The sequence below is a fragment of the Lepisosteus platostomus genome, chromosome 14, assembly GCF_059453375.1.
Source record: "Lepisosteus platostomus isolate fLepPlt1 chromosome 14, fLepPlt1.hap1, whole genome shotgun sequence".
Taxonomy (NCBI): Eukaryota; Metazoa; Chordata; class Actinopteri; order Semionotiformes; family Lepisosteidae; genus Lepisosteus; species Lepisosteus platostomus.
The window spans coordinates 29,367,439-29,395,329 of NC_142624.1; the positions used below are offsets into that span (position 1 = coordinate 29,367,439).

At 36.7% G+C, this 27,891-nt stretch overlaps 2 protein-coding genes across 4 annotated transcripts in view; both read left to right on the forward strand.

Annotated features, from left to right (window-relative positions):
* The window catches only part of acvr1c (activin A receptor type 1C), a 39,610-nt gene extending 36,631 nt beyond the window's left edge, over nucleotides 1-2,979 (forward strand). For all 3 annotated transcript variants that reach the window (XM_088605540.1, XM_088605539.1, XM_088605541.1), the window contains one exon: nucleotides 988-2,979. In XM_088605540.1, the coding sequence (XP_088461666.1) occupies nucleotides 988-1,113 (126 nt within the window). In that variant the 3' untranslated portion in view covers nucleotides 1,114-2,979. The remainder of the gene's footprint in view (nucleotides 1-987) is intronic.
* Nucleotides 2,980-15,290: 12,311 nt separating this feature from the next.
* On the forward strand, nucleotides 15,291-22,035 carry LOC148649185 (cytohesin-interacting protein-like). Its single transcript, XM_088605542.1, has 8 exons — nucleotides 15,291-15,735; nucleotides 16,431-16,474; nucleotides 16,629-16,683; nucleotides 16,839-16,941; nucleotides 17,082-17,175; nucleotides 18,532-18,598; nucleotides 19,226-19,292; nucleotides 19,646-22,035. Exons 1-8 carry the CDS (start codon nucleotides 15,562-15,564, stop codon nucleotides 20,125-20,127), a joined length of 1,086 nt encoding a protein of 361 aa, XP_088461668.1. The 5' UTR covers nucleotides 15,291-15,561; the 3' UTR covers nucleotides 20,128-22,035.
* Nucleotides 22,036-27,891: the final 5,856 nt, after the last annotated feature.

A 27,891-nucleotide genomic window follows, 5' to 3' on the forward strand; every position in this document is an offset into this window, starting at 1 on the left:
AATGTAATATTTATATTTATATTTATATTTATATTTAGTGTCTGGCTCAGTCAGTAAAGGCGCTCCCACTGAACACAGGTTAAGATCTGTGTGTCAGATGTTGTGAGACTTAATCTGGGTCATGTGACTAGCTGTCCAGAATTACTTGGTCACATGATCAATTAGAGGTGCATATTCTGCTCAGCACTGCAAGAGATGGGGTAGAATTAGCTGGTTAGGGTTCACTCGGACCGCAGCGTGGTGTCCACCTTGTGGTGACCTCAGTGAGGGATGTTGTGGTTGTGATTTCCTCCAGTTGCTGCTGAACCTCCTGTATGTCACTGCAGAACTTTGCAAATAATCTGTGATTTAAACTGAAAAGCGTCAGTATTGCTTCCTTCTTTTCTAAAGCTAAGGTTGCTGCTGGAAAAGGTGTTAATGAGACCAGTAGGGGGCTTTCACCCTGCGGTCTGTATGGATTCTAATGTTCCAGTTTAGTGATGGGGACACTATACTGTAAAAAAAAAAGATGTCCTTCAGATGAGATGTTAAACTGAGGTCGTGACTCTCCATGGTCATTAAAAATCCCAGGGCATTTCTTCTTGTTACCCCAGTGTCCTGGCCAAATTTCCCCTAGGCCTTTACCAGTTATGACCTCCTAATAATCCCCATCTATGAACTGACTTCATCACTCCGTTCTCCTCCCTGCTGAGAGCTGATGTGTGGAGAGCATACTGGTGGACCTTGGTAGTGGTGGAGGGTGTCCCCAATACTATAAAGTGCTTTGAGTGGAGTGCCCAGAAAAAGGCTATATACAGTAAGTGTAAGAAATCATGCTTATTTTTATTATTATTTTTCAGGACCCTGTCTAATGGATTCTGTTGTTTCATGCTGATGTGTTTTGTACAGCTATGTTACGTAGCAAAAATGCACGAAATCTTTGTGGGGAGAAACAAGGTCTTTTGCTCATTGTGCCGTTTTTGCGTGTGCGTGTATGTGTGTCTCCAGGCCCTCCGGGTGATGGGGAAGATAATGCGAGAGTGCTGGTACAACAGTGCGGCCGCTCGGCTCACAGCACTTCGCGTTAAGAAGACTCTCTGCCAGCTGACTGTGAGCAAGGATGTAAAGGACTAGCTGACGTTTCAGCAGGGCGAAGGATGATCCGTGTGTATTCAAAGTTCATGCTACCTCAAACTATATTTAAGTGCCCAAGGCTTGACATTGTAAAACTGCATTTGCTGTTTAATTACTTTTACTGCTACGCAACATGGCAGACTGATTGTAATGTTGTTACTGAGTAACTCACCGGCATGCCTGATTGTACAGGATGTTTGTTCTACCTGCAGAATAACTGTTACCACACAATTTTTCATTTAGATTAAGATGGTATAAATTAATATATCTGTTGGATGAATAAGATGAGTTCTATTTTTCATACAGGTACAATTAAATGCTATTTTTTATATAATACACCAAAATATGAGAATCTTTCCAAATTCCACTCAAAATAACACCTCAGAGGACCAACTTTATAGTCTGAATGAGCACATCTGCCATTCAGAGACTTTTGGGTTTTTACCCTGGCATAATAGCTTTTGTTATCTACAGTATAATCGTTGTTTAAAAATGAGTGATATCTTAGTTGTAGACTGAGTTTGATGTACAGTGTTGGGTCTTCATCTTGTAATTTCAAGTAAAACTTGTGTAAGAAGGTAGAGGCACTCTACTGCTTGAGATTTAACCTGCAGTGATAATGTTTGTATTTCAGCAGTTTCGTTTTTTTTTGTTTTGAAAGGCAGGTGTGACATAAAAGGATAGTTGATACATAACTCTTTTAAGTTACTTTATTACATTTTCCATTCAATATTTTTCATTCTTATGGTTAATGGAAATTGAAAATGACTCCCACACTGACATGATCTCAAAACCGTATTTTGTTTCAATCAAATGTAAATCTCATTTTTATCATCAAACCTCATTAGACTACATTGTTTCGTAGGTGGTTAAATTTACATCCTTTAAGAGCTTTTATTCAAAAACAATGCATCGAAGAATACTGTAACTAAAACAAAAGCTGTCATTAAATGTATTTTTAGTGACATTTAATGACATTTTTAAAAGTTAATTCTTGATCTCAGGTCAGGATTTTAAAATCGTATTTAGATCTTGATACTCCTGTCCCAAATATAATATGAAATGATTTTGCTCATATTTCCTACTTTGCGCCAGAGTCATACTGTGAATATTTAAGCATTACGCAGAACTGAAAAATGTGAAGTTGCTTAATAAAGCATTCTGCTTTTGCTGCAGAAACATTCTGAGCTGTTATTGCAGAGCCTTTTTAAGAATGTTTCTTGTACAGATTATCAAGAGCCAACAGGAATCTGGTCCTGGATGTAAATAATAGCATATATTATATTTTGTACAAATACATTTTGTTCATATTGTATGGTATTGTGTTGTACTATAGCTATGAAAAATCATAAAGGAATATATACTTTATTTTAATAAAACATTATGAATTATTCTTTAACAATCTTTCCAGTTTGATATAAAGCCTCATCCTTAACATTACTTTAAACATTTTTTTAATTACGTTTGAAATGTTGAAAGCATTGTCAGTGAAGTGTACTCATGGAATAACAGTTTATGAATCCTTATTATTGCATTGAATGGCTTTCCATTGGTTAGATATCACTTATAAAAGTTCTCACAGGCTTTTTTTCTTGTCAGTATTTTAACATTTACTGATGGCATGTGAGTGTGTTCTGAACAGTAATATTCTAAACACCTAATACTGTCAAAAAAGACATAATGAGAACTACCCTGGAAACTGGTAATTGTATTAAAGAAATACTCCAAAAAGTCAACATTCCACATAATTCAAATGCAATGTTTTGTATTTGCCATGACCCCATACTCTATAATTATATTTTACAACTTTGAAAAATCGTTTTTTTTATATTGACTATCACTGAATGTCAGGTGAATCTGATAAAAAAACTCACATTTATATTTAGCAGCTGAATTATAACAGCAGCTTTCCTCAATAGGAATCAACATCTTGTTTTGTAACGTGGCTAGAGCTTTCAGTATTTCGTGTTATTTTACAACTCAAGAATTTGATACAGTATGTAGTTGAAGTTAAATGTCAAGACATTCATCTGCTCTAAGGAACTGGCAAAAGGACGTTTTTTCATAACCAGGATAATATGAGTGAGACCACATGGATGAGCTTAATAAGCAGGATTGTCTTTGTTTCAGCCACACCTTAATATTAGATATTGGGTCCATTACTGTATATGAGGTTCTTAAGTGAAGTTTGAGAGGGATGATGACAACCAAGTCAGACTTTGCCCCAGATGTTCTAAATCATTCCCTATGTTTATAATTTAATTTCATGATTCCCTCTTCCACCCCATCTCCACTGTTGCAGATACACCTTGGTTGACTCCTCATTCTAGTCCTCGTCATACAGCCCTTAGCTAAGCCCAATCTTGATATGAATACTCAGAAGGCACCTTCAAGTGCATTTAATTCCTGAGTGCCGTTATTCCTCGTGAACTGAGAGTTAGTATCCTGATTAATATTATGGTGCTTTCTTGATTTTTCTCTGTAAGTGTTGGAGCTCTGTATCAACATGTTGTCACGTTACAAAGTGTTTTACAAAAAAAAGGACTGTGCAGTGTTACGATTTTGTGAATACATCTGAGTACAACTGTTAGTACAAAAAACATGAATGTAAAAAATGTAATTCACTCTGAAACTGACGTTTTGTTTTGTCTTACACCACCCCCTTCAAAATACTTTGTATCAGATGGATTTTTAAAACACAATTAATTTCATTTCGGCTGCAGAGGTGTAGTTTGGGTTTGGATTAACTAAACTCCCTCACAGTGATGTTGTGTTCTTTATATTCTTGGATAAAATGTTGAGCATGCGGTGTCGGAACAAATCATACATCATTAACATTCTTGTGATTTACTGGCTGAGGGTTCTCGTTTATCAGATGCACGAGCATGCACAAGCTTGTTTGTACAGTATTCAGGCGGTTGTGTTTTTATTTTGCTGGCTAATCCAAGTTAAAAGGCTAGACTGGTTTGTGCGTCCTACTTGTGACACTAGATATACTGAATGCCACACTCAAATATTTTAAGTCTCTCTCTGTGTTGTTTTTGAATATGATGACAATGTTTCTGTCTGTATGTGAAAGAATTCTGTAACCTGTTAAAAATGCTTCTTTAATATTGCTTGTGACATACTGCTTTATACACTTGTATCGATTCTTCTGTCTTTACTATTGTATATCAGTGTGAGTTTTATATTTGTGTATGACATAGAAAAACAGAAGCACATACAATAGTAATTATGGCCTGTTTCACATCACATATTAAGCTAATGGAAAAGGGAGTATTTATACAATTGTCTCTAGCAAAGCACATGGGTTGACTAAAATGATCTGGCTCTGAAGAAAATTCAGTTTTTTCTAAACTTTTTATGTTTTCATTAATGCTCTGGAAATCTTATTTTTAGACATATTTGAATATAAACAATCTGCTTACTTTTTGCAGCTGGTTTTGCTAACAGAGACGTTTAACCAGACGTTATTCTGAGTGGGAGCTTTCCAGATTTTTTTCTGACTCCTAAATCAGTATTTTGTAACATATAAATCATAAAATTCAACAGATATGCCACCAGCTTGCTTCATTTTTTCTCAGAATGAAAGAATAAAAGTTTATCCAAAGCATTGTTTTATTGCTTAATAAATGTGCATTTATTTTTTAGTCATATTTAATACAAAATGCTGATTTTGAGTTAATTTCCGATTACTCCGTTCTTTATGCCATCAGACACTGGCTTGTTGTTACAAAACAAAAATTGTGTCAATGAAAAAGAAAATCCTGGTTCTTGGATATGTATGCTTAGCAGTACAATAATCTAAAACTAAGAGTATAATTTTCAGTGAAAGACAAACAGAAAAAATATATATAATTTGTAAAAATATCTTAGATGCTACAGTAGTACAAATTCAGTTGAATTCTGTGTACATTGCAGAAATGTATATCATGGTGTTAAATCTTTTTCATGATATTATGAATATATTAAATCTATCAAATTTTAATTCATAATTGACCCAGTCAAACAAGTAAATTTTCAGCAGTTAGGTCATTTATGATTTGTTCTGGTAAATTAAATGGGTCTTAAATGTATTATTATCCTGCTATTCTGAAGAAAATTTCTTCCTGGATGTTTTCATCCTCAGGAATAAAACATTAGATGAGATGGGAATGCAGTTCAGGAATTAAACATCATACAGTAACTTCCGATCTTTGCTAACACTTTAAATAATTTGATTCATTTTATTTTCTCTTCTTTTGCCTTTGTTACGCTTTCTTGCAGCTCAGGAAACTTACACAGTGTCAGGCTCTTTTATCCCTTTTCTATTTGGGGATTGTTTGTCTTGCTAACAAACAAAACAATTGTGCAAGTGAAGATTGGGGATTAAAAGTTTGATATGTTGTGCAAGAAAGATAATTGTAAACATGAGGTTTCTGGCTGGGGCACTGAATTCCAGTGCTACAGTAACTCAGGTTTATGAGTCACTTTGCCTTGTAAGATTAAGTTAAAACATGTTTTTCATTCTCTATCTGCTGTTTCTATTCTGGTTTTGCTCCTGTGAAGCAAAATCTATGTGCTCTGTTGTAAATTACATGTTGTAATTTATTTAAACCAGTTCAGAAGGGAAGACAAATCTGTGTTTGATATCAGATGGATTTGAACACAACAGAGCCTATATTCAGACCCCTGTGAGGATTTTATTGCTTATCAGACCGTGTTTTGAATATGAGGCCCATAGTTTGGGACTGTTAGAAATTACACAGAATGATACAATTATTTGAAACAACGTGCATATCCAGATTCAGTCAAAATGGTGGCCCATCCCTCAATCACAGTTGAGACAGTACCTATTGGCAGGTATCCATTTGTGAGTAGTTAGAGCTATTGTAGTTTTGTAACCTGTGAATGATTAATTATTTTTTTAGTTAGTTTTGATGTAGTCTAGGCTACATATTCTCTTGGTGAATGGAATAGTATTGTAGAGTGTTCATGCCTTGATGTTTGACCTGACTTAGTGATTTCTCTTCGCTCCAAGTCTATGAAGAAGTCGTTTCATGAATGTGGATCCTTATGTGCAGAGTGCAGAGATACCTAGGGCAATCTATGTCCATTAAAATTATTTCTCATAAAACACTTACAAGATCATTACACAGGATCAGCTACATATGTGGTTTCAAAGATGTTACAAAAGCAAACACCAGAGGGTATACAACAAAATAGTCAACATGACTCCACTACAGACATGATAAGCTCCCCCTAATAATTATTTCTGGAGCCTTCCCTGCATAAACACCCACCATTCTACTCCACATTGATTTAATTACAGTACTCTTGCATTTGTAAACCTATAATGCACAGGTTTTCTTTGTAGACTGTGAAAAGATTTCCTTAACATTTTGATATTAATCATAGGTTACCAGCACCTAACTATGACATATTACAGTATATATATATAACATAACCCACATTCAGCTTTAAATGAGTTGTACATCTGGTAACATAAATGTAAAACAAAGAGTAAAATGCCATGCTGTTCGGTATAATGTGGCATAGGGATAAAAAATGGTGACATGTCCCACAATGTTTGCTCCAGGCATGTGGTGAATGTAAATAAAGACAAAATACTGTACAAGCTTTCCTTACATACAGTGTACATACAGTAGTTTGCCACAAGACTATTATTTAGAATCCACAAGCTAAGATGCTTATTATGTAGTACTTCTTGTACACTTTGCTTATATGTTTAGTTTGCGTGTTCAAGTAGTTATATCATCACAAATTATATACTTTGGAGCAATTAAATTGACACTGAACATCAAAAGAAACATCACTGGATGTTTATCTGGAAAATAGCAAAATCCCTTTGGAACAGATTTTGACATAGGTAAATTAATTATGCTGTTTAACATTTGTCATCAATGGGGCTGATCAACAGGGGGTCTGCAGTGCAGGTCACAGGCTAATAATGTGTGTGGCCACCACTGAAAGCAATACAAGCTGCACATCTGCAACTTTTCTCCAGGTTACAGATGTTTTGTAGCATTCAGTCTATTCGTCTTAGAGAGCCTGGACAAGCATTATCCCTGGATTCCACATTATTTCAGATCATTCCACAAATGCTCAGCTTCCATCTGCTGAGTAGAGAATACATGGCACCACTGTTTTTACACCAAAAGCATGACATGCATTGTCCTGCTAGAATGATGTCAAATCAGGATGAGCCTGCAGGACAGGCTGTAGGTGAAATCCCAGGACCTGATTGACGGAGTGCTGTGTGGTGACGTTGTCATCAGTCAGCCTGTTGTTTTCTGTAGAGATTGGACTCTCCTGCTCAGGCTTTCACACTTAGTGATGTCCTACATCCTGGCGTATCATTGCCAGACTGTGTTTGCCTGAATAACATCTGGCCAAGTTAGATATCGTTGGCTTTAAGGACCCCAGATGGTGAGCAACAGTGCTCTGACTTAATCCAACCTCCAGCATACCTGTATTGCTCAAAGTGGTTGTTCTCTTAATTGGAAGAACAGGCTAATTCCTTTCTGTGTTTTTCTTTGTTGATTTTCAGCAGGTGTGGCACTCAACAGGTTAAATCACCTTGTCAGTTGCACCCAATCAACTCTCTCACTAATGAGATGATTAAGTGCTTATGCAGCAGTCAGCCACGCTCAAGTGGTCAGTCATGATCAGTTAATGAAAATGATGCCAAAACATTTAACCAATATCCAAAATGGAGGCACTAAAACATACATTCATAGAGTAATAAGTTGCTTTTGATAACCAGTATATTGTATTGAGGACTTACAGTAAATACCATAAGTCCATTACCATGTGCTACAATGGTGGACACTAAACGACTTTTAGCAGTAGCTCGACAAGCCTTCACACACATGGATCCAGCGCAGGCACATGTGGTGTTCATGTCTCTCCATCTGGCACCAATCTGGCTTGCACTATTGTTTCAATGGGGGTGAGTTCCTAATTTGTCACATTTGCACGAGTACCAAATTTCAATGTTCCACAGTGCAGTTTCTTGATTCCACATTGTAAGAGCCCACTTCTTATCACAGATACATTTAAATATTGATCTATTCAGGATTGAAGTTTGAAACTTATCTGGAAATCAAAAAGTTTGAAATTTTGAGGTAACTTTTTCCAACAGATCTTTATTAAGTGTATGTTTCTTACAGGTGGTTATGCTAATTTCCCCCTAACAGGAATTCAGTTTGTTTCACGATGATATTGCATATCATTGTAGTGATTTTTCATGTCATGTTTATTGTATGAAATGTTTTTGTGCACGTAGCATAGAAAATAAAATTTATTTTTGCCTTTATTCCTTGCCCCCTTTTTATTGAAGATATAAAATGGAATGGTGACTGCATCAGAACAATTGCATTTTGTATGTTCATTTAGTGCTGTTTTGAATATTTCGTAATCATTGTTAAGTGAATTAACATTTGGAATATGAGTGGTTTTACATTAGATGGTAAAGGAAATTTAATGTTAAGGAATTATTATTTGTACAAAGGTTTACAAATGTCATTAGTAATTGAAATCTGCAATGAAGCGCAGACATTTCTTAAAATGTTACAAAGATATGGTAGAATTTATCAACCTAATTTATGCAAAGGGTTTTAAAGTGTCTTACTGTTAAAGTGCCCTGATATGATATGTATAATAACTCATTTCTGTTATGTAATGACATATTAAAGTTTGCAGAAGTATCAGTAGTAGATCTGTGTAACTCATGTACAGTATGTAAAAATTTAAAGCAGTGCATTATTTGTTAAAAGCAAGCAAAACAGTAAATTTATTGGCATTTGCAAATGTGCAGGATTCATGCATCATGAATTGAAAGGTCAGAAACCTTCTCTTCTGTTCAAAGACAGAATAGCATTTTCCATCTCAGAAAAAATGCATCAGTATGCGCAGCTGCCAAGCTTACAATTAAAGTTAGTTTGACAGTTAAACTGAGAAAGAAGTCTTTAGTTTCACCCTAGGTGATAAGACTACAGAGATGACTCATTTTGAGTAATCACTGCTAAATCGATGTGTGTGACCTGCAATATAATTTGCACAAGAAAATGAGCTGTGGAAAAAGCTGGCTTGGCATTGCTTGCAGTTATATGAGTTATTCCTCAGCATGCAATATTAATCCCTTTAGACATTCTAAAATTATAATCCACATAACACACAATTTACGAATGGATTGCATTGTTTCTCTTGTTTTCCAACACTCATAAGAGGATTTGACAAAAACTGTTTTCTGTTCCTTTCCCTAACATGTTGATCAAAAATCGAATGACTATTTTTGATTTGCCTTACTGCACTGAGATACAAAATAATTCGACATGAAGTAAACAGGTCCATTTCTATTCTAAATCCTTCTTTTGGGGAAGATGGAGCTGTCATCAGGTGTACGCAGAAGAACTCTTTTTCACTTCTGTTTGCACTAGACACTTGTGAACATTTATATTAACACTCGACTCGCTGTTTATACACTATATTGCTGGTAAATTCAGTTTTGTGTGGCATTCATACCTACATTTTTTTGAAAAAAAAACTAAGAATAGTTTCAAGTGAGAAGAGAGCATTTGCCTGTTTGGTTATTAGTACTTAATTGACCAAAGGATCTAATCCAGCTGTTTCTTTAAAGAAATGAGGTTGAATCCCAAGAAACAGTCCCACAACCCTTTGAGTAAAGATATACCTTTACCTCCTGTTCTCAGCTGTAAATACAATTCCACTAACCCTAAGGTTGTGATCCTTTTCGTTGTCACTTACTGAAATCCAATTTAAACACATGACTATACTGCAGACTCCTTCAGCTCCTTCAGCTGACACTTCATCAAGCAATAGATGATAAATGTTAATGTTAATGTTTCCCCGTACCTAAGATATACCTGCACCCTATGGTGAACATATGTCAACATCCAGGTTGAGCAGGTAGACAAGGGTTAATGGGTAACAATGTTTATCAGAATTGCTTTATTAAATATTCAGTTTCAAGGTGTCTAAATTGTAGACATGATGTACAAACTACTAGAGTTGAGTTTGAAAGTGCAAGATTTTTCATACCATTTCATCCTTTGCCTTTGTTAAGTTCCATTTCCTTTTCTTGGCAGTTACTGAATGGGATATTTTTCTCTTACTGCTGAATGAGAGGAAGATTATATCATGTCTGATTGACTTTTCAGGGTTACTCTGTTGTTTCTCCTTGTTGAAATGGCCTAGAATCTTGTGGTTCCATAAAACTAATTGAAACCATCTTAATGTTAGTTAGGTGTTTGTGTAACATTTTCCGGATTTTAAAATCTTTGATGTCTAAGTGCTCTTGTAAAACTAATTTTAATTCCTAGTATCTCCATTTTAATGACTTAAATGTAAAAATCACATCCATCACATCCATTACCTGAATTTCACCCATTGCTTCATGTTTTTTGCTTCATTGCTAAATGTTTTTAATTTTTTATATTTTGTATAATTAATATATATGAATAAAATGCTATAAATGGTTTTTAATTGTTTGGATTAACAACCTCTAATTTGTCATTTAAATTCCGTAAGAACACTGCCATTATGAATTCCCATTAACAACAGCTATTTGTAGGGCCATTACTTGCGATCATTAAAAGAATAGGTAACGGATCAGTCAAAGATGAATAAAAACCTCTGCAGGAACTGTACAATACTTTCCTTTAACTCATATTTAGAAGCTGCAATTATTTTGCTTGTTCATACCAATTTGAAATCAGCAGGAGCCGCAGGGTCTCCTGGTATCCATCAGAGAGCTGAATAACATAACTGGACCACTAATTTTCTTAATTAGTGCAGGCTGATAATTTTCCAAGTCTTTGTTTATTAACAGTTGAGTGGTTATAACCTTATATCATGGAGAATTTTCAGCTACCTTACTTGTACTTCAGCATGCGTAGGCTGCACAGGAACAAGAAAACGTTTATTTCAACCTTCTCCAGGTGTGAAGGGGCCTGAACCACAGATGAAACATTGTGTTTCTTTTGTTTTCTTTTCAGCGTGGAATAAACCCTTACTTGTTTCTTTTTAACTCACTTGTAACTTGCAGGGCTGTAGAATATTCAATGATATACACTCGGTTGTGTGCAGGCAACATCCTTCTCTTTACACTGTGACTCCAACAGAAGCAGGAAAGCTAAGGAGCAGCTGGACAATGGCTAAGCAACTGGCACTGACTTTAGACTGTAGTACAGGCATACTGTACTACTTGAGGAATCCCCTGTCCATATCCACCCTAAAGCATCCCAACACTGCAGGACCATCTGTTAGTAGCCCTTGATGTAGACTCTATACCTGGCACTTGGGACCTATCACTAATTTCTAGAGCTCATCCTGGATGAGTCAGTAAGTAGTTTTGTTTTAAGCATTCCCTTTTTGTTTGTTTTTTTGTGAGGCACAGTGTGAATTATTTAAAACTCTATGGGTTCATTTAGAGCAGCTTTACCATCTTGCAGATCTTAGGTCTTGTTGAATCTCAGAAGCTGCACAGGGCTGGGCCTGGTGAGATATAGAAAGGAGAACCAGGTTATTGCTGTGGGTTGTGATGGTGGACCAAAATTTCCAATACCAACACCAAAGTATCGCTACAGGATAAGGCGGATGACAATGGAGGTCTCGCTAAGAATCTCGACACAATGGGTAATCCCAAACTAGTGTCAATATTTCCACTTCGTAGAGCTTCTGTCCAAGGGATGTTTACTTAGTTGTGCCGGGTGTGAGAAACACTGATCACAAAAATCTTCTGGTTTTCCTTGGTTAAATAAGTTCTGGGTAAATGATTAAATATAAATCAATAGTCTGGAAAGACACCATTTAAGATAAAGTGAAGACAGAGAAAGGCAAAAGGGAAAGAAAAGAGGAGAAAAAACACTACAAGAGAGAGAGGAGACAGGAGAAGAAGCTTGTTCTAGGCAAGAGTTGCTTATTCTAGATCATCCAAAATAACCTGATTGGAGCTAAGTATTTGAACCTTGCTAAAGCGAGATTGCTATTCTGTGTTTTCAGGGAACTTGGATTTCCTGAATGAAGAATACCCCAATTAAAAATGGCCTTTCCTGATTTTGGGTGCATTTTTAGAATAGGGAGATAGGCTCCCATTTATTTTGTGGCATCTGGGTTTGCAGAGGGAGAGATTTAACTGCAGATTGTATTGCATTTAGTTTTGAAGGCAACTTATCTCTCATTTTGGCCTCTGTAGGCATTATTTAAGTATTAACCTGAGCACTTGGTAGCAGTCTTGGGTTTTCCCTGGTGGTCTAGATGTAGGTCTCTGAAACACCTTGTACTGAAACTATATACATACAGTACACAGAGAAACTTGTGTGTTGTATGTTTATGTCGTGTGTAGTGTACTATTCTTATTGTTATTGTTGATATTTGTTTGTTTAAGTGTGCCTGAATGATTACTGTTTTCACCAATTCTGTGCTAGAAAACAAAGAATTAATGTGCCTCTAATTATACCTGCTGCTAGGATATATTCTTGGAGAAATCCTTACAAGTTGGGGGTTATAAATATTTATTTTAGTTATTGACTAAGCTGCTCGGTCAATTGCTGCTATTCACTATTTTAGCAACCCCACATTTGTAGTGGTATGTTGATCTGGGACACTGCAATGTTGGAATTGTCATCCTTTGGGTCACACTCTAATGCGTGAGAATACTTGTATTCGAACCTTGTATTTAAAATCCCATTACACTGTTCAAAAGGGTAGGGTTGTGTTAAGTCTGAATTAGTGTCCTGTCTGAATTTTTATCAGGCCTGCACAATCTACCCAGTGATTGTAGATTGTCCATCTCTAGCTCATCTGATGAGTGGTGCACAATGGTTGCCATTCATCACACAGGTGATGTACTTCAGTGGTGGACCTAATGGGTAAAACATAAGTCATAATGTTAATGTTCAATAATGTTAAAACAGCCATTATTTACTACAGACTAAATAAAGTAGTATGTTTCCTATTTCCTTGGGGAGTAGCAAGCAATGTTTCATAGGGTCCAGAGTAAAAGGTCTAATATATCTTTTATTCTGTTTTTGGGTCATATTTCTTCTTTGGTCTTTCAATGCTCCTCATATGTTGAATTCGTTTAATGCCACCAGTGATGGGATTGAAATTCCACCCATTAGAACCTAATATAACTGTATGAATTTCTAGGAGCCTACTGTATGGTTAGTGTTATAGAAGAGAGACACACTGGAATCTTCTGAGATTGTCTGGAGAGATATGAGGTCAAAGTAACTTGGGATCCTAGAGGATCAAAGGGCTCTGCACGTGACTAATATACAGTACATACATCTCGTCGAAATTGATACACTGGCTTCTTTGAAGAGATGTGTAGATTAGATCTTCAGACACATTATACAGTATACAAGTAATCAAACATGTTAAAAGGCCTCCTCTTATTTATAACTGTTTTTGTATTCTTAGATTTTTGTGGTTCTTATATATTTCAGTGGTTAAATACTTAAGAAAGCAATATGGCCAAGGGTAGAAAAATGAAATATATTGGAAAGAAAGAGTACCAGTAATCTTTATGAGGAAGTATAAGAATACAAAAGGGAAATTTTTAAATATCCCCCTGTTGGAAAACAATATTGAACGAATCTATTAGATTTGTATAAAATCCATGCTATATGAGATTTAAATGTGATCAGTATAGTTAACTTGATGCTTGCAACCTAACTAGAGTACTTCAGGGCTTCTTGAAGGAGGTTAATGTCTCAATTCAAATGAGGTCAATTGGACAGAAAAGGCTTGTTAAGCAGTCTTCGTTTATTTATCACTCTAGAAAAGGATTTAATCAGAGAACCACAGGTTACTGGCTCTTTTCCAACTAGGGCAAGACAATGGAAAATATCTCTCATTGGCTTCTTGGAATTAGTTTTAATTTTTTTTTCAAGGAAGAATGCTAAAATTGCAATATTTACTCTCCTTATATTAAATACCAACACTTAAGCTCATCATGGGATGTGGTTTCATGATAGGTCAGTAAAGGAAGTCACAGATGCATAAAAATCATAACTAGACTTGTTCAGATGAATTGGACAATTCTTTTTCCTATCTCTGTGTTATTAACTATGATGTGGAAACCTGTTAATAATTTAACTTGTCAAATGAATACTTTTCTTTTAGAATGTTCTTTGAATTCTGTTTTATTAAAATCATACTTTGAAAATGGTCTGGGAGAAAATCTTCTGTATTGCTGTTCTTAAAAAGAGCTTACATTTGTTATGACTCAGGCATATACTAGTTGATGTAGTGTGTTAGAATGACTAATTGCTGCAGATAGTTATTATCTCTAAACCCTCAGTTCAATTATAAATCAGTTTTTAGCTGGACCTTGGAAAAGAAAATTTGAGCTTATAGTCCTGCGTACATGTACTGAATTTCTTCCTTTTAAGCAGGAGGTAAATACAGACTTGTGTGAATGATGCCCAAATATTGTAATATTTCAACGTAAGAGAAGACAGTCAGTCAGTCTATAAGACCAGCTCAGTATAAAGTATAGAGAGTATTAGTTATTACTATACTCTCCTAATCAATTTCAGGACTAGAATGCTGTGAGTGAGTTCCACCTTCCTACAATCCAAATCTCCAGCAAATCAGACTTGGTCTTTAAGGACTGAAACCTTATAGATTTTAAACTGAATATAGGCTCTAAATGTAGGAATACTTTTTATATTTGAGGAAGTATTTATTTTCCTTTAAGTACCTGCCAGGCAGAGCTTGTATCTTGTATAGCTTGTACTTTTTCTCCTCCTATTCTTCTTTTTAACTGATTTATGTAACCACCTGGGCCAGTGCTATCCTAACTTTGACTTGCTTAGCCATGGAATGAAGTACAAAAAAAGTGTTTAAACTTTGCTATGCTGTAAAGAATATTAAACAGACACTTTATTACATTGACCAATTGTTCCATGGGCTGAACCAACCTGATGGAGAGACACTCATACAGTATCCTAATCTAATTGATCTTAGTAGTATTTCTTCTCCCCCCAGCCTCACAGTTGTCTGTTTTCTTTTTCACAAGACAGGCGTTTGGTTTGAAAGCTTTACCTCTTTATGTTTTGGTAAAAGAGGAAACAGGTGGCAGTGAACGGGTGACCCGCAGAAATATATTTTTACACATTTCTGCTTTCTCAGAGACCATAAACCAAATGTCAAAGGATGAACACAGAAAAGACTCTCTTTTTCAAAAAAGAAACAGAAGCAGACTGCTTATCCACGTCTACATGGAAACTTTGCATACATTTTTTTTTCAGACAGCAGAGCAAACCCTAATGATCTGCAAAAGCAGGTTCAGAGCAATCACATGGTTTGGATTTCCGTTTTGACACATTGTCTCTGCATGCAAAGCTGGCCAGGGTTTACAAGTCATAGAACTCTGGTCAGACGTGGTGCGATGAGATACACATTGCAATTTTTACCATGAATTTCAAACGGCTAATTAGACAAAACAGCAATGATAATTACATTTTGCAAAACAATCTGAGGAGGAAAACTGGACCATGCTTTAACAATACAGTCGACAGCGAAACAGACAATAAACGTCTTCAGAAGGTTGTAGCAACGCTAGGGACACTGCCAAGAGGTCGTAAGCAGGTAAGTGACAAACTTACCGCCTTTTTATGAAGCGAGGTCTGCAAGAAAGAAATTATTCATTTGCAGAATGATGACATTGCACCTTTACTGTTTCTATATGGACAATGTACTGTATGCACGCAGAGTTTGAACAAGAAAGAGAATTGGGAAGACGGGAGCAATATACATATTTTTAAGCATAGTTTCCTGACTTTAAGTACTATGCTTAAAGCATAGTTTCAAAAAGAAAAACAAAATCTGCAACTAAAGGCATTTCAAATAAACTGAATTGTGTACAAGATACTTTTAAGAAGCAGGCAGTGTTTGACACATTGTATTAACACTACATTTCAAAGTCTGTGAAATGTTTTACTTCAGTGAAATATAGATATATACATAGTATTAATGAGTTATATTGAACATATATTTACTAAGAAATTGCAGTTTCACATGTAAATCGAACTGATAGAATCTGAATTACAGAAATGCTATCATGAACTTTTATATGACCCATAAAATAAAAGTCAACATTTTTTCACAGTAAATGTTTGTCAATCTGCAACAAACGGCATATCAAATGTTCCATGTTTGTACAAAGTAATACAGATTTCTAAAAGTAACATTTTGTTACATTTTAGTGAGATTTACTTCTGCTGACTGCTGCATTGTAGATTTTAGTCTATGTAGCTAAACATACTATGCTGTTTTCCTTTCAGGTTGCACGATCAAACTCTTTGGTGGATTATACAGACTCTCAAAGGTAAACTTTTTTTTGGTTTGAACTGTTTAGTTTATCAAACATTGAACCACAGAAGGTTGTTAGCAGAGTTAGTAGATGTAGTCTCACATAAAAGCATCATATTACAAATACACTGAAACATATCTAAGTTTCTGTTTCATTGTATGTTATTTAGGACAGCCATTATACTGGAAAAGCAAGACAATGAGACATACGGATTTGAAATTCAGGTAAGCACGTCTGCCCATTTTCATAAGGGATCTGTCTCGCACTTGTCTAGAAATGTTAGTAATCATACAGTTATTTTTACAATGTCTGTAACAATTCCCAAGTCTTACAATATGCATTAGCGTATGATGTTACATTTAGTTTTGTCTTTTTTTAGACTTATGGTTTACAACACCAAAATACCAACACTTTGGAAATGTGCACGTTTGTTTGTAAAGTGCAAGAGGACAGCCCTGCTGAGAATGCAGGTCTAACACCTGGTAAGAAGCCTATATACCACTTCCCCTTCTGCTTGTGTTGCTCCAACTAACTTTCTTACGCAGCTGCCTGCCCACACAGCCCCTTTTATAAAGATGCTCTGCAGCCACAGTTAACTCGGTCCTCTTACTTCCTGTGTCAGGTGATGTTATAGTGGCCGTCAATGGCATCAGCACTGAAGGTTTCAGCCACCAGCACATCGTTGACCTAATTAAATCTTCAGCCAGCTGTTTAAGGTAAGTGACCCCAATGCAAGCAATCAGATGCAGTCTACTATAAGAAAAAGCCTCCTTTTGCATGTGAAGTACATTTCCAAAATCTGTGAATTACTGAAATACTGCATTTACAATTCAGAAACACAGTGAAATCCATTACAATGTAGAGGTAAGCAGATGTGCTTATTTAGATAGCGCAGAGACCTCAGATCACCTAAACTGATATCTGCTCAGTTTGTATCAATAGGATCTAGCCTAACACTGCAGTTCTATTTTTGTTATCTCTTTCAGAGGCTGAAAAAATGATGTTATTGTTTTTAAAAGAACTGAGATACCTGCACTCACACTGTGTTTAAAGATTTACTTAACACAAAACTTAATTGCTGTGAAGTTCTTTGCTCTTTGTTTTCACCTAACAGCTGTTAGATACTCTGTGCTCTTGTTCAGCACAGTTCTGTGATGTGATTTCCTGCTTAGTGGGAGATCAGTACTTTCACTTAGACTTCTCTGCGCACACTGCAACTGAGCAGTGACAAGAAAGATCAAATTCGTATTTTGTAGCTCATGCATTATCTATAAAATACTGCCAGTGCAAAATATGGAATGTAGAGTGGGATAAAGCAAAGAAACAGGTTAATAGAATTATACCACAAAATATAATGGCAATAACAACGTACAAAATATTTTGAAATACTATGGTCTAGAAAGTCCCCAAAAATTAAAAAATGTGATCCAATACAATGTACAAAAAGTATAACCAGATATAAAACAGTCTAAAGTATGAAGGTCTTAGTCTAAAGGCTAAGAAGTCTAAGAAGGCAACGGAAGTTCATCACAGATGTGAAGTCCTGATATTTCTAGGTATCTGATACCACCAAAACAGTGAAACCTTAAAACTATGACCCGAAACTAAAAAGAAAAACAAACTTGAAGAAGCTGGTTGGTTTATATAATGTTTTATAAATATAACCAATATATATTTTAAGAAAAAAACAGGGTGGCTGTCAATAAATATATTTCTGAAGTTCCTTCAAAGAAGATTGTGATTTTTAAATACACAGCACTGCGTTGTCTGGAAAATAGGTTCACAGGTTCAGTACTACATGTACTTGCATATGTCATTTGCCATTGAACAGTGCCCTGTGCCCTTAATAATAATGAAGTATTATTACATGCTTTTTTAAATATTTGAAAATGTATACATCAGCAGAACTTGCTGTTATTTCAAACTCAAATAATAGAAATGCCCAATCTATTTTCTGTAGAAATGATTTACCCTGGCTATCTTGTGCAGCTGAAGAAGGTAATATTGTTATAGTTCTTTTGGTTTTTGCTGTTTCACACCTCTTCACTCATAGCAATGTCTTTTCATTCCAGACTGGAGACGATAAATGGAACAGCTGTGAAAAGGATTGAGCTTGAAACAAAGCTGAAGTTCCTCAAGGTGTCTGTCTTCTTGTTTTTTTAATGTTTGAAATTCATTTTAGACTACAAAACTATAATAGCTGAATATACAGTACATTTAGCAAGTGTGCATAAACATATAGGCTTTTGTCTTGCGTCTGAGAATCTCACATACCTGTATTATGGTAAAAGTAATTTCAGTTCTGTAGTGCATTATAAACAAAAAGCTTTTCCTAAACATCTGATACTTTTCTCTAGTGTCATTATGTCAATAATTTTGTGTGGTTCACATCTGTTGTTCCGTTTTATTTTTTAGAAACGTCATTAAGTTAGTCTTTAAAGAAATTTGTTTAAATATTGACCTTATTCCATTGATGGCATTTACTTGCCATTTCAGCTTTGTGCATGTTGATTAAAGTTGAGAAAAAATTAGCATGAATGCATTATAAAATATGATGCAATCCATTTGACTTGGTCATGACTTTCACAAAATATGTCTGAAAGGGGATTACCTGCTTGGTGTTACAATGAATGTGTTTAATACTGTATTAACGATGTAATTCCTGTTCTGGTGGCTGTTCTGAGAAATGAGGTGATTTGATTATTAAAGCATTGCTAGGCTTGCAGTTTAAGAAAGGCATTTATGCTGCAATCTTATTTCCCACAGAAAACTCTAAGAGAGAAATGGGTGGAGTTCCAATCTCTTCTATTACAGGAACAGCGCCTAGCTCGAGGTATGGGTTTTTTTTTCCTCTTGAGAAACCACAGCGTTACTTTTCTGTCATTTTCAAACTAGGTGTCAGTGTATACATTAAAAAAGCCTACATATTTTGTGTGCATGATGTGCATTCTTACTGAAAGCTGAAATTCAGAATGACCCAGTTTGCAGGTAAGAACTGCAAAGGCTCTGGAAATCATAAGTGATCAGACTGAATGACACAAAGATACAGCATACTTACCAATAATGGTTAGAAGATATAAAGTTTAAATAGTGTTCGTCTCAATTTTTTAAGAAGCTAGAGATTGAAGATATACATTTTGAAGTGCACATTGGGGTACTGACTCTTGTACTGTCTTATACCTCCAGGTAATTTGAATGAATGTAGCCCTCACAGCTCCCTTGACTCTCCAATGTCTCCCATGTCTCCTGGGGCCGACAGTCTTGCCTTCTCACCCATGTTGCGGTGCAAGTACAGATTCTCCAGTGGCAGCAGCTGTAAGAGCCAACTGAGTATCACAACAGAAGACAGCGAAGACACCTTCTACCAGGCCAGTGTGTTTGAGGACTCAAATCCCATGAGTCCCTATAGACGGGTTAGCATGGATGACGAGTGTTTCTTCTCAAGAGACTGCAGCACAGTAGGGTTGAAGGCCTCCGTGAACAGAACCAGGAGCATCAGCCTGGCCAGCAGTGGGTCTATCTCTCCTTCCTGGGATGTGACAGGAAGCTCCAGTCTATTTGGGACACTACCGAGAAAAAAACAGGGGAGTGTCCGGAAACGATTTATGAAATTTATCCCAGGTCTGAACCGCCCAGTTGTGGAAGAAGAGATCCATCAATCAACATAGAATAGATGTTTGTAAATTAATATTGTATTACTTTTAAAGAGTAGCAGCACAAGAGCATTACTGACAAAAGCATTAACATGGCATCTTAAACATGCTGTAAAAAATACAGTACAGGTGGTTATTACGTGTTGGAAACACCGTAGCTGAAATAAACTCCAAATGCACCATAGCTTTTCCTAGTAACAAAAAAGTGTTGGGTTCTCTTTGAGAATAGTGAGGGCCCGGAAATCAGAAATGCAGGTAAAAAGACACAGTAAAGGAATTCAAAAGGAGTAGAGTTCAGTGTACAGAAGATGTAGCATTTCCTTTAAATACAAACATACCTTCTTTCAAATAATAACTAGTCTTCAGCAGGGTGTTCTTCATGCCTTTTTTACTTATTTATCACAACACATTACACAACTATATTAGAACTGTGAGTCCCAAAGATTGATTAGAAAAATTCAGCTATGAATGAATAACTTTATAAAATGATTTACATTGCAAGTGACATGAAAAATACACTCTGTGATAATAAATATAAGAAATCACTCAGACTGGGAATTGAGAAACAGAATAAAAAGGTCATATAAGACATAGTGAATAGTAATATTAAACATCAGAATTTCTTCTTACTCTAGCTATCAGTATTACATGTGTAATTTAAGGGAATAAACTGAAGTGAAACATCCCTCCTCTAAAAAAAACTAATGGGTATGGAGTAATACAAACAATAGAATGCTTATATTTTTTTGTACTGCATACTTTGTTATTCTTATTGAACTGCTGTGTTTAAACATTATGTAATTTGAAAAAGTTATTGTGTTATGTGGTAGTTTACAATTTCATTCCTGTGGATAAAAACAGAATATTCTTTGCATTTTTAGGAAAAATAAGGAAGTCTAGCACTGAATTTTAAGTGTTGTAAATAACAAAGTGAATTGTAGCTTGCCATAAGAATGCTGAGTAATACATAAGAATTCTAAAATGAGGTATCAAATGAAATATATATATATAGTCATTAAACCTAATCAGGTTTTCATATATTTTGTATTAAAATATATATTTCAGAAATATACAGTGTCATATATCACAGACACTGGAAATGAAAAGTATATAAAACAGGAGACAAGAGGCAGTTTTTACACCCAGCATTGTGGGAGTGTGGAAAAAGTAACCCAGTTTTGCTGTTGAATGTGATACTGTAACTCATTTCTAGAAATGCCTGGATGAGATCCTTGGCTCAAATAACTTCTTGCAACCAAATGAGCTAGACAGGCCATAGGGCCCCCTCTTGTTTGTAACCTTTCTTATGTCCCTAACCTGATTAAATTTAAGGGTCAGCAACAGTTGCACAGCGACTCTTTTGTGTGGCACACCATTCCCCGTTCATGCTTATTTTGAAGCCAGTCCGGGTACTCGTGTGAGGATAGCTGCGATCTAGTACCGAGTAATTGCTCTGAGGGCTATACCTCTGCAGAAGATTATCTGAGTACTGAACCACACAGTCTGTGAAATGATTAAAAACAGGATGTGGGTGCACGAACATGCTTGACAACTTTTTTTTTCACCTTTTTCCAAAACTAACATGTGCTTTCTTTCATCTTCAAACAGTATGTTACTAGAATGTTTCTTGTTTCTCTTGTGTTATATTTGTATAGTTTGCACAAACCTATCAGTGAATGTTTATTTTTATATATATACAAGTAAATATGATATTAACTTTTTTGCTTGTTGTGAATTTAATTTCAGTTGCTTGTTGGTATCTACCTCTGCCTTTCTGCAGCACACATCTTATGTTTTTACACAATAACTATAAAATATATTCAAATGCCACAATAAATCGTGCACAATGACAGAGGACAAAATTATTAGCACATTATGTCTGCGACCATGTAATTAAAAAGTAAATAATATAATACAGACAAATGATAATTGTCTTTATTTACATTATACGACACATAACTATTCACAAAACTGGAAATGGAATGGAAATTGATTTTAGCTGGAAACGTATTTCTTCAAACTTGTTTAATAAATACTGTATAAGAACTGTTTTATCTTTTTCATTCCCTGGTATTCATACAGGGAATGGCAAGCACTTGAAAGGGGTAATTGAAGTGTTAAAATAACCAAAGAACATGAGAATTTGTAAGTGTTAGAGATGCAAGATATGGAATTATTTCCTGTTACAAGAGAGTCAGATATACAGTATGTTTGGAAACTGTTGGTACTTATTTTAACATTTAATTTGTGGTTGTTTTAGTGGAGAATGTAATCAGTTAGTGTGCTAGTAACTGATTATGTACCTTGACTATAGATACTTATGAGGGGAAAATACTGTAGATCCCCATATTGCTTTGTGTCAGAGGTTTGTTTGCAGGTGTGAACGCTACAGCAGTTTTAAGAAATATAATTCAATGTCTGGTACAGTAAAGTGAATGAGTTTGGCAATTTTTCCAACAAAAAACCAAAAAACATAGCATTCCACAAGAATATAGTAAAGAGTATAAGGCCATATTGTGAATGAAAATGCTCAAACACACACTTATCTCTGGTCAGGAGATAGGTCAATGAGTGAGTTAGAAACTAAATCAGTCATCTGTTCTGTATCTGTTTAGCAGGAAACAGTAAACGGTTAATGAGTGCGGATTTCCTTTGTAAAGCTTAAGCTTACTGGCTTGTGGTTCAGCAGAACTCATGAAACATACTGTATAAGCATTTAGATGTTTATGCTAATTTGTGAAGTTAAAATCTTTAATAGTCAACCTTTTTAATGTAGTTAATGACCAAGACTATCCAGTCTTTCATCATTTTGGTATGACCCACTTTTTATATTAAGCGTTCCAGTATGTTTTCTAATATGCAGAGCGCTGCAAAACTGAGAAGAATTTCCCTACACTATATTATTTGAAATATATATATACTGTAGGGAACGAATGAATATATACTCTTTGAGTCACTATAGAACAAATCATAAACTTTTTCTTTGTGTCTTACAGTAAGAGACCTCAAATCAGGTGCAACACAAGAAACATAAAAATGACTGAAATCTTGCTGACCTGTGAATTACATTTTGTGCAGTAGATGGGGATATGATTTGTTAATATTAACTCACTGACACTGAGACATTCATATACTCGTACCCTAGCACCTACTGGATTTTAGAGGACAAAAATGTAATAACATAAGCATATGTACTAAATGTATTTTAAATACAGGTAAGGTATTATGAATAAAGTAATATATATCTATATATCTATATATATAAACATTTTTTTATTTTTTTTACCGCAGAAAAATATAGAAAGCATAAAATAATTATGTTTTTCACACTGAACTCTGGACCACAGATGTGTTGTGTTTAGCAATCAGCAGCATGTTACAGTATTCTTTCCATCAGAAAATGAACTGCCTCTGCCCATTTTTACCATTGCTTTTCTTATAGAAACACCCACCATTTTCAAAATACAGGATGGGTGTGTGAGTGTGTTCCTTTTTCACATCTGCAGTGAAAGTTCTGTTGAGTGCAAAGCCAGATTTTTAAAAATAAGATGCAGGAATATAGATGCAAAGGAACTGCACCAACATACTGATTTGCCTCGTGTTGTAGATCAAGAACTTGCAACCCATGGATAAATGTGAATATGAGTCACCTCAGATGTGGGTATAAAACAAATACAATTGAAGAGATACACTGAACAAGGCAGTCCAGTAGAGCAATACTTATGTAATCATTTAAAACACAGATGTCATGTGTACAAAGCTTGTGAATCACATGTAATTCTTGTGATACGCAAGGGCTTATTTGCACCCCCTAGTTGACCCTCATTAGTTCATTGTGTTATTGCCGCCTTGGCATCAGAATGCTTCATTAGACTTTCACAGAAGGCCTCCCCCGCCAAAGAAATTACAGGCCAGTTCATTTGGAAATTTCAAATCACAAACGGCATAGCCTGATGGTCTAACATCAGCTAAATCAAATAGTGCATATGTGACTAGCATCAACAGGACTCCGATGTTCTCTTTGTTTGGAGTGAAACAATTTCAGATGCTTGGTTTTTGGAGGTACTAAGAGCGGCCATAAAATGAAACCTAATACATAAATGCTGCCTAGAGACAACTTGATTTCATCTGCCATTTCTCTAAAATAGAGCATATATTCACATACTGAGAAGTGATCCTGTTGGGGCATAGAATCCATTGTTCTGCTCCTCACCTGAGCTTTATGGACTCCCAAATCCCCTTTAAAAAGTCATACAGTTGCTGAGTAACACACTAGTTCTTCAATCCCAGGCATAAACAGTGGAAAAAGAGAAGATAAATAATGTTATTTGAGCAAAATGAAGGAGTTAGAACATACAAGTAATGTAGAAGAACATGAAAGAATGAAGGGTATCAACAACATGAAGCTACATGGCTAAGTAGTTTGTTCCAGACTTCCATGATTGTGCAAAATTATGCTTCCTTTTCTCAGTTTTAAGTGCACTTCCCCTTGCTTTACACTTCTCCTCTGGTTTGTGTTTCACTGTTGATTCTCTAGAAGTTTAATTCTAATTTTGTCAATTCCTTTCAGATTTTCAAATAATAGCAACATGTTGCCCTATAGTGTTCCATGGTAAACAGTTCTTTTAGCCTGTCACTTTTGTACATTCATTTAAAAATAACAAAATATTTTTTGCAATGTGGTCTTATTAATATATGGTACAATTATAACATAAGATCATTTGACTTAAAATTTGCACATTTAACTATAGATCCTAACAGTCTGTTTGTCTTAATATTCCTCATTGTCCAGATGACAAAAAATATGTCTCACTGTATGTCCATCTTCTAAGTGGATTCTTAAAGCTCAGTGTTTCCCATCTGTAGCTTGAGAGGAGATTGATCTGCCCATTTCAGTGTCAGATAAAGTCACTAGAGGCTGGCTTAGCAGCACTCCAGAGAGGGAAAATAAAGGCATTAGTACAGTATGAGGATGCACAAGGAATTGGATACAGATGATTGTCACTAGGTTTCTTTATTAATACTGTAGGTTTATCATGCAATATGTAGCCATCTTATCTGGCAGTGAGATCAGACCACTGAAGACTCAGGGAGCGAGGGGATTAGTGTGTCTGGTTGGGATCAGCCTCGTGGTGAGACAGGCTCTGGTTAGGTTAGTTTAGTTTCATCTCAGAAGCAGGTCAGTGGTAATGCTTTTTGCGTACATGTTGGTTCCGGTTTTGAAAAGTTTACAGATAAGGCTTAGCTCCCTCCAGTTAGCTGGGTCTCTAGGGCACCAGCGCTTCATTGAGAACGGAGGTGGGAACTCTTTGGTAGATGGAGTCAAGGCTCAGGCTGAAGGTGCTCTGTGTGTGTTCCTGGCTAAAGGGGAAACCGGAAATGCCAGTAGGTTACAGACCACAGTTGTTACCAATTCTGTATTTCCAATAGAAAATGGGGCTTCTGTGCACAGGTCCTTGATTTGCTTAGTCTTAAAAGTTTGCTCAGTCTTTGTCCACATTAAGATATCATCATCACAATGCCTGGACAACAGAGGTCCACAGTGCCGATCTTGTATGGCCATGTCCGGTGGCATGGTTCCATTCCTTCAGTATAGTGGATGGGGAACCATCACCGACCTGCTGGACCCATTTACGATGTGGGCGTCCCGGCGGCCTCCTCCAGCCTGGTGGAGTGTTTCTCTCTGTTCGGAGGGCAACAGTGCACTCCATGGCTCCATCGGCAGGGGTGGAATTGTTGAGAAGTGCGACATGGCTGAAGAGAGCGAGTCGGTGACGTGCAACAGTGTTTGTGATGGGCTCCAGACCCGTGTGAGTGGGAACTTCCGAGTTGCGCATTAGTCAAGCCAGCAAATCCGGAGAATCTGGAGTTGGCACCGCATGTGGAAGGACTGGAGCGTTTGTATGTTGCGTGATAGTTGGGTCCAGGATTCCGAGCCATAAAGCAGAATTGGCAGAACAGAGGTTTAGTAGACTCTGATTTTAGTGCTGACCTGGACCTTCTGCTTGCGCCACAACCTCTGTAAGGATCTTATAGCAAGGGCAGCCAGTCTTTGGCAGTGGTACCCTCGTGGAGGTTCTTGATGAGGTTTAAAAGAAGGGCCAGAAACCCCAATCCCCCTCCAGGCCTTCCACAGAGCCTGACTATCGACCGAGTCGAAAACCGCTTTCAAGTCAACAAAGGCAATGTGGAGCGGGCGGTTAAACTCTCTATGATTCTCAGACAAAAGCCTGAGGGCAAGGATGGCATCCATTGTTGAACAGTCTGCTGTGAAACCCAACTGGGACCAAGAGCAGCATGATTGGTGTATAGCTGGTGCACTCAATTTTTGGTCCTTTGCCTTTATACAGTGCAAGGATGATGCTGTCCTTCCATTCCGCCGGAACCTGCTCATATGACGATACCCGAAGAAAGCATTCATAAAGGGCGATGCTGACTGGCTCCCCTGCACACCTCAAAGATTCTGGCGGGATACTGTCTGGCCTGCGGTTTGACCATAACACAGCTTGTAGACCACGATGCAGACTGCGGCCAGGCTCGGGGAGCCTGTAGACATGGATGGATCATCCGTGGCAGCGATAGAGAAGTTATCAAGGTTCACGCATGGTGCAGCTGGGGGTTGGTTCAACGCCCTGGAAAAATGCTTGCACCACCTCTGGAGAATCTCTGCCTGGCTAGAACATGCTGTGCCATCGGCCTTTAGAACTGGGACACTTCTATGATTACTGGGTAATCCCTGTATCTTATTCATGATCTTGTAGGCTTCTTTTAAGTTGTTATGTTTCAGGTTATGCTTCCTCAGCCTCACTGGCCAGTGACTGGTAGTAGATTGCCCTGTTGTGTTTTGCTTTTGTCCTGAAAATGCCCTGCAGTTGCTTACATTCCTCCCTTTTACCGTTTAGATGGGCCCACGCTTTTGTGTCCAGTGTATCCATGGCATCATCAGATAGCCAGGGTTGTCTGCAGGTCCTTCTGTAGCCGACAGTATCCTTGGCCATATTACAGATGGCTTGGCTTTTGGGGACCACGCTGCCTCTATGTCATTTGGTAGGTCACCTAATGTCAAAAACTTGTTCTTGATGGCATCATTATACTCGTGCGCCTTGGTGGAATCATCTCGTAGAATCTGGACGTTGAATGCCGGCTGGGCCTTATGTTTATGAACAGGGCAAAAAGAATCCAATATGTCAGCAACCAGTAGACGATGGTCTGTATTTGCAGGTGCCTCTGCTCCTCGGTACACACGATAGGTTTTGACAATACTGAGCTGGCATGTTAAAATATGATCCAGTTCATTCTTTGTCTTTCCATCATTGGAAACCCATGTGAACTGGTGAATGTCGTACCTCTGGAACCATGAGCCCGTTACCAACAGACCTTCGGAAGAGCAAAACGAGAGTAGACGGTGGGAATTGTTGTTCGTCTTCCAAGAGCCAAAAGATCCAATTATATTTTCGTAGCCAGCTGTCCTAGGTCCGGGGTTCACTTTGACTGTACTGACTGGATGTCATCTGATCGTAAAATGCGTCTTTCTCCAGGTCATTGCTATCCTCTTTGGGTGCATATACCACCACAAGTAATAAGTGTCCCCCACAGTGGGCTAGTCTATCATAAATTATGATAAGAGTGCTACAATTATGCATGCTCTACCACTAAGCAGAGAGGGAGTTCACTACTATATCTTTGAAATCCAACGTGTTCACTAGTTCTACTTAAGAAATCAAAGTTTCTCTTTTCTTGACTCTATAATGCAAAGACTTCACGATTTAATTTTTTAAC

Excerpts from the sequence above, each read along its gene's own strand:
- LOC148649185 (XM_088605542.1), top strand. The coding sequence starts at position 15,562 with ATGAATTTCAAACGGCTAATTAGACAAAACAGCAATGATAATTACATT. Across the intron at positions 16,942-17,081 it reads GAATGCAGGTCTAACACCTG|GTGATGTTATAGTGGCCGTC; the intron begins GTAAGAAGCCTA and ends TTCCTGTGTCAG. Across the intron at positions 19,293-19,645 it reads GGAACAGCGCCTAGCTCGAG|GTAATTTGAATGAATGTAGC; the intron begins GTATGGGTTTTT and ends TTATACCTCCAG.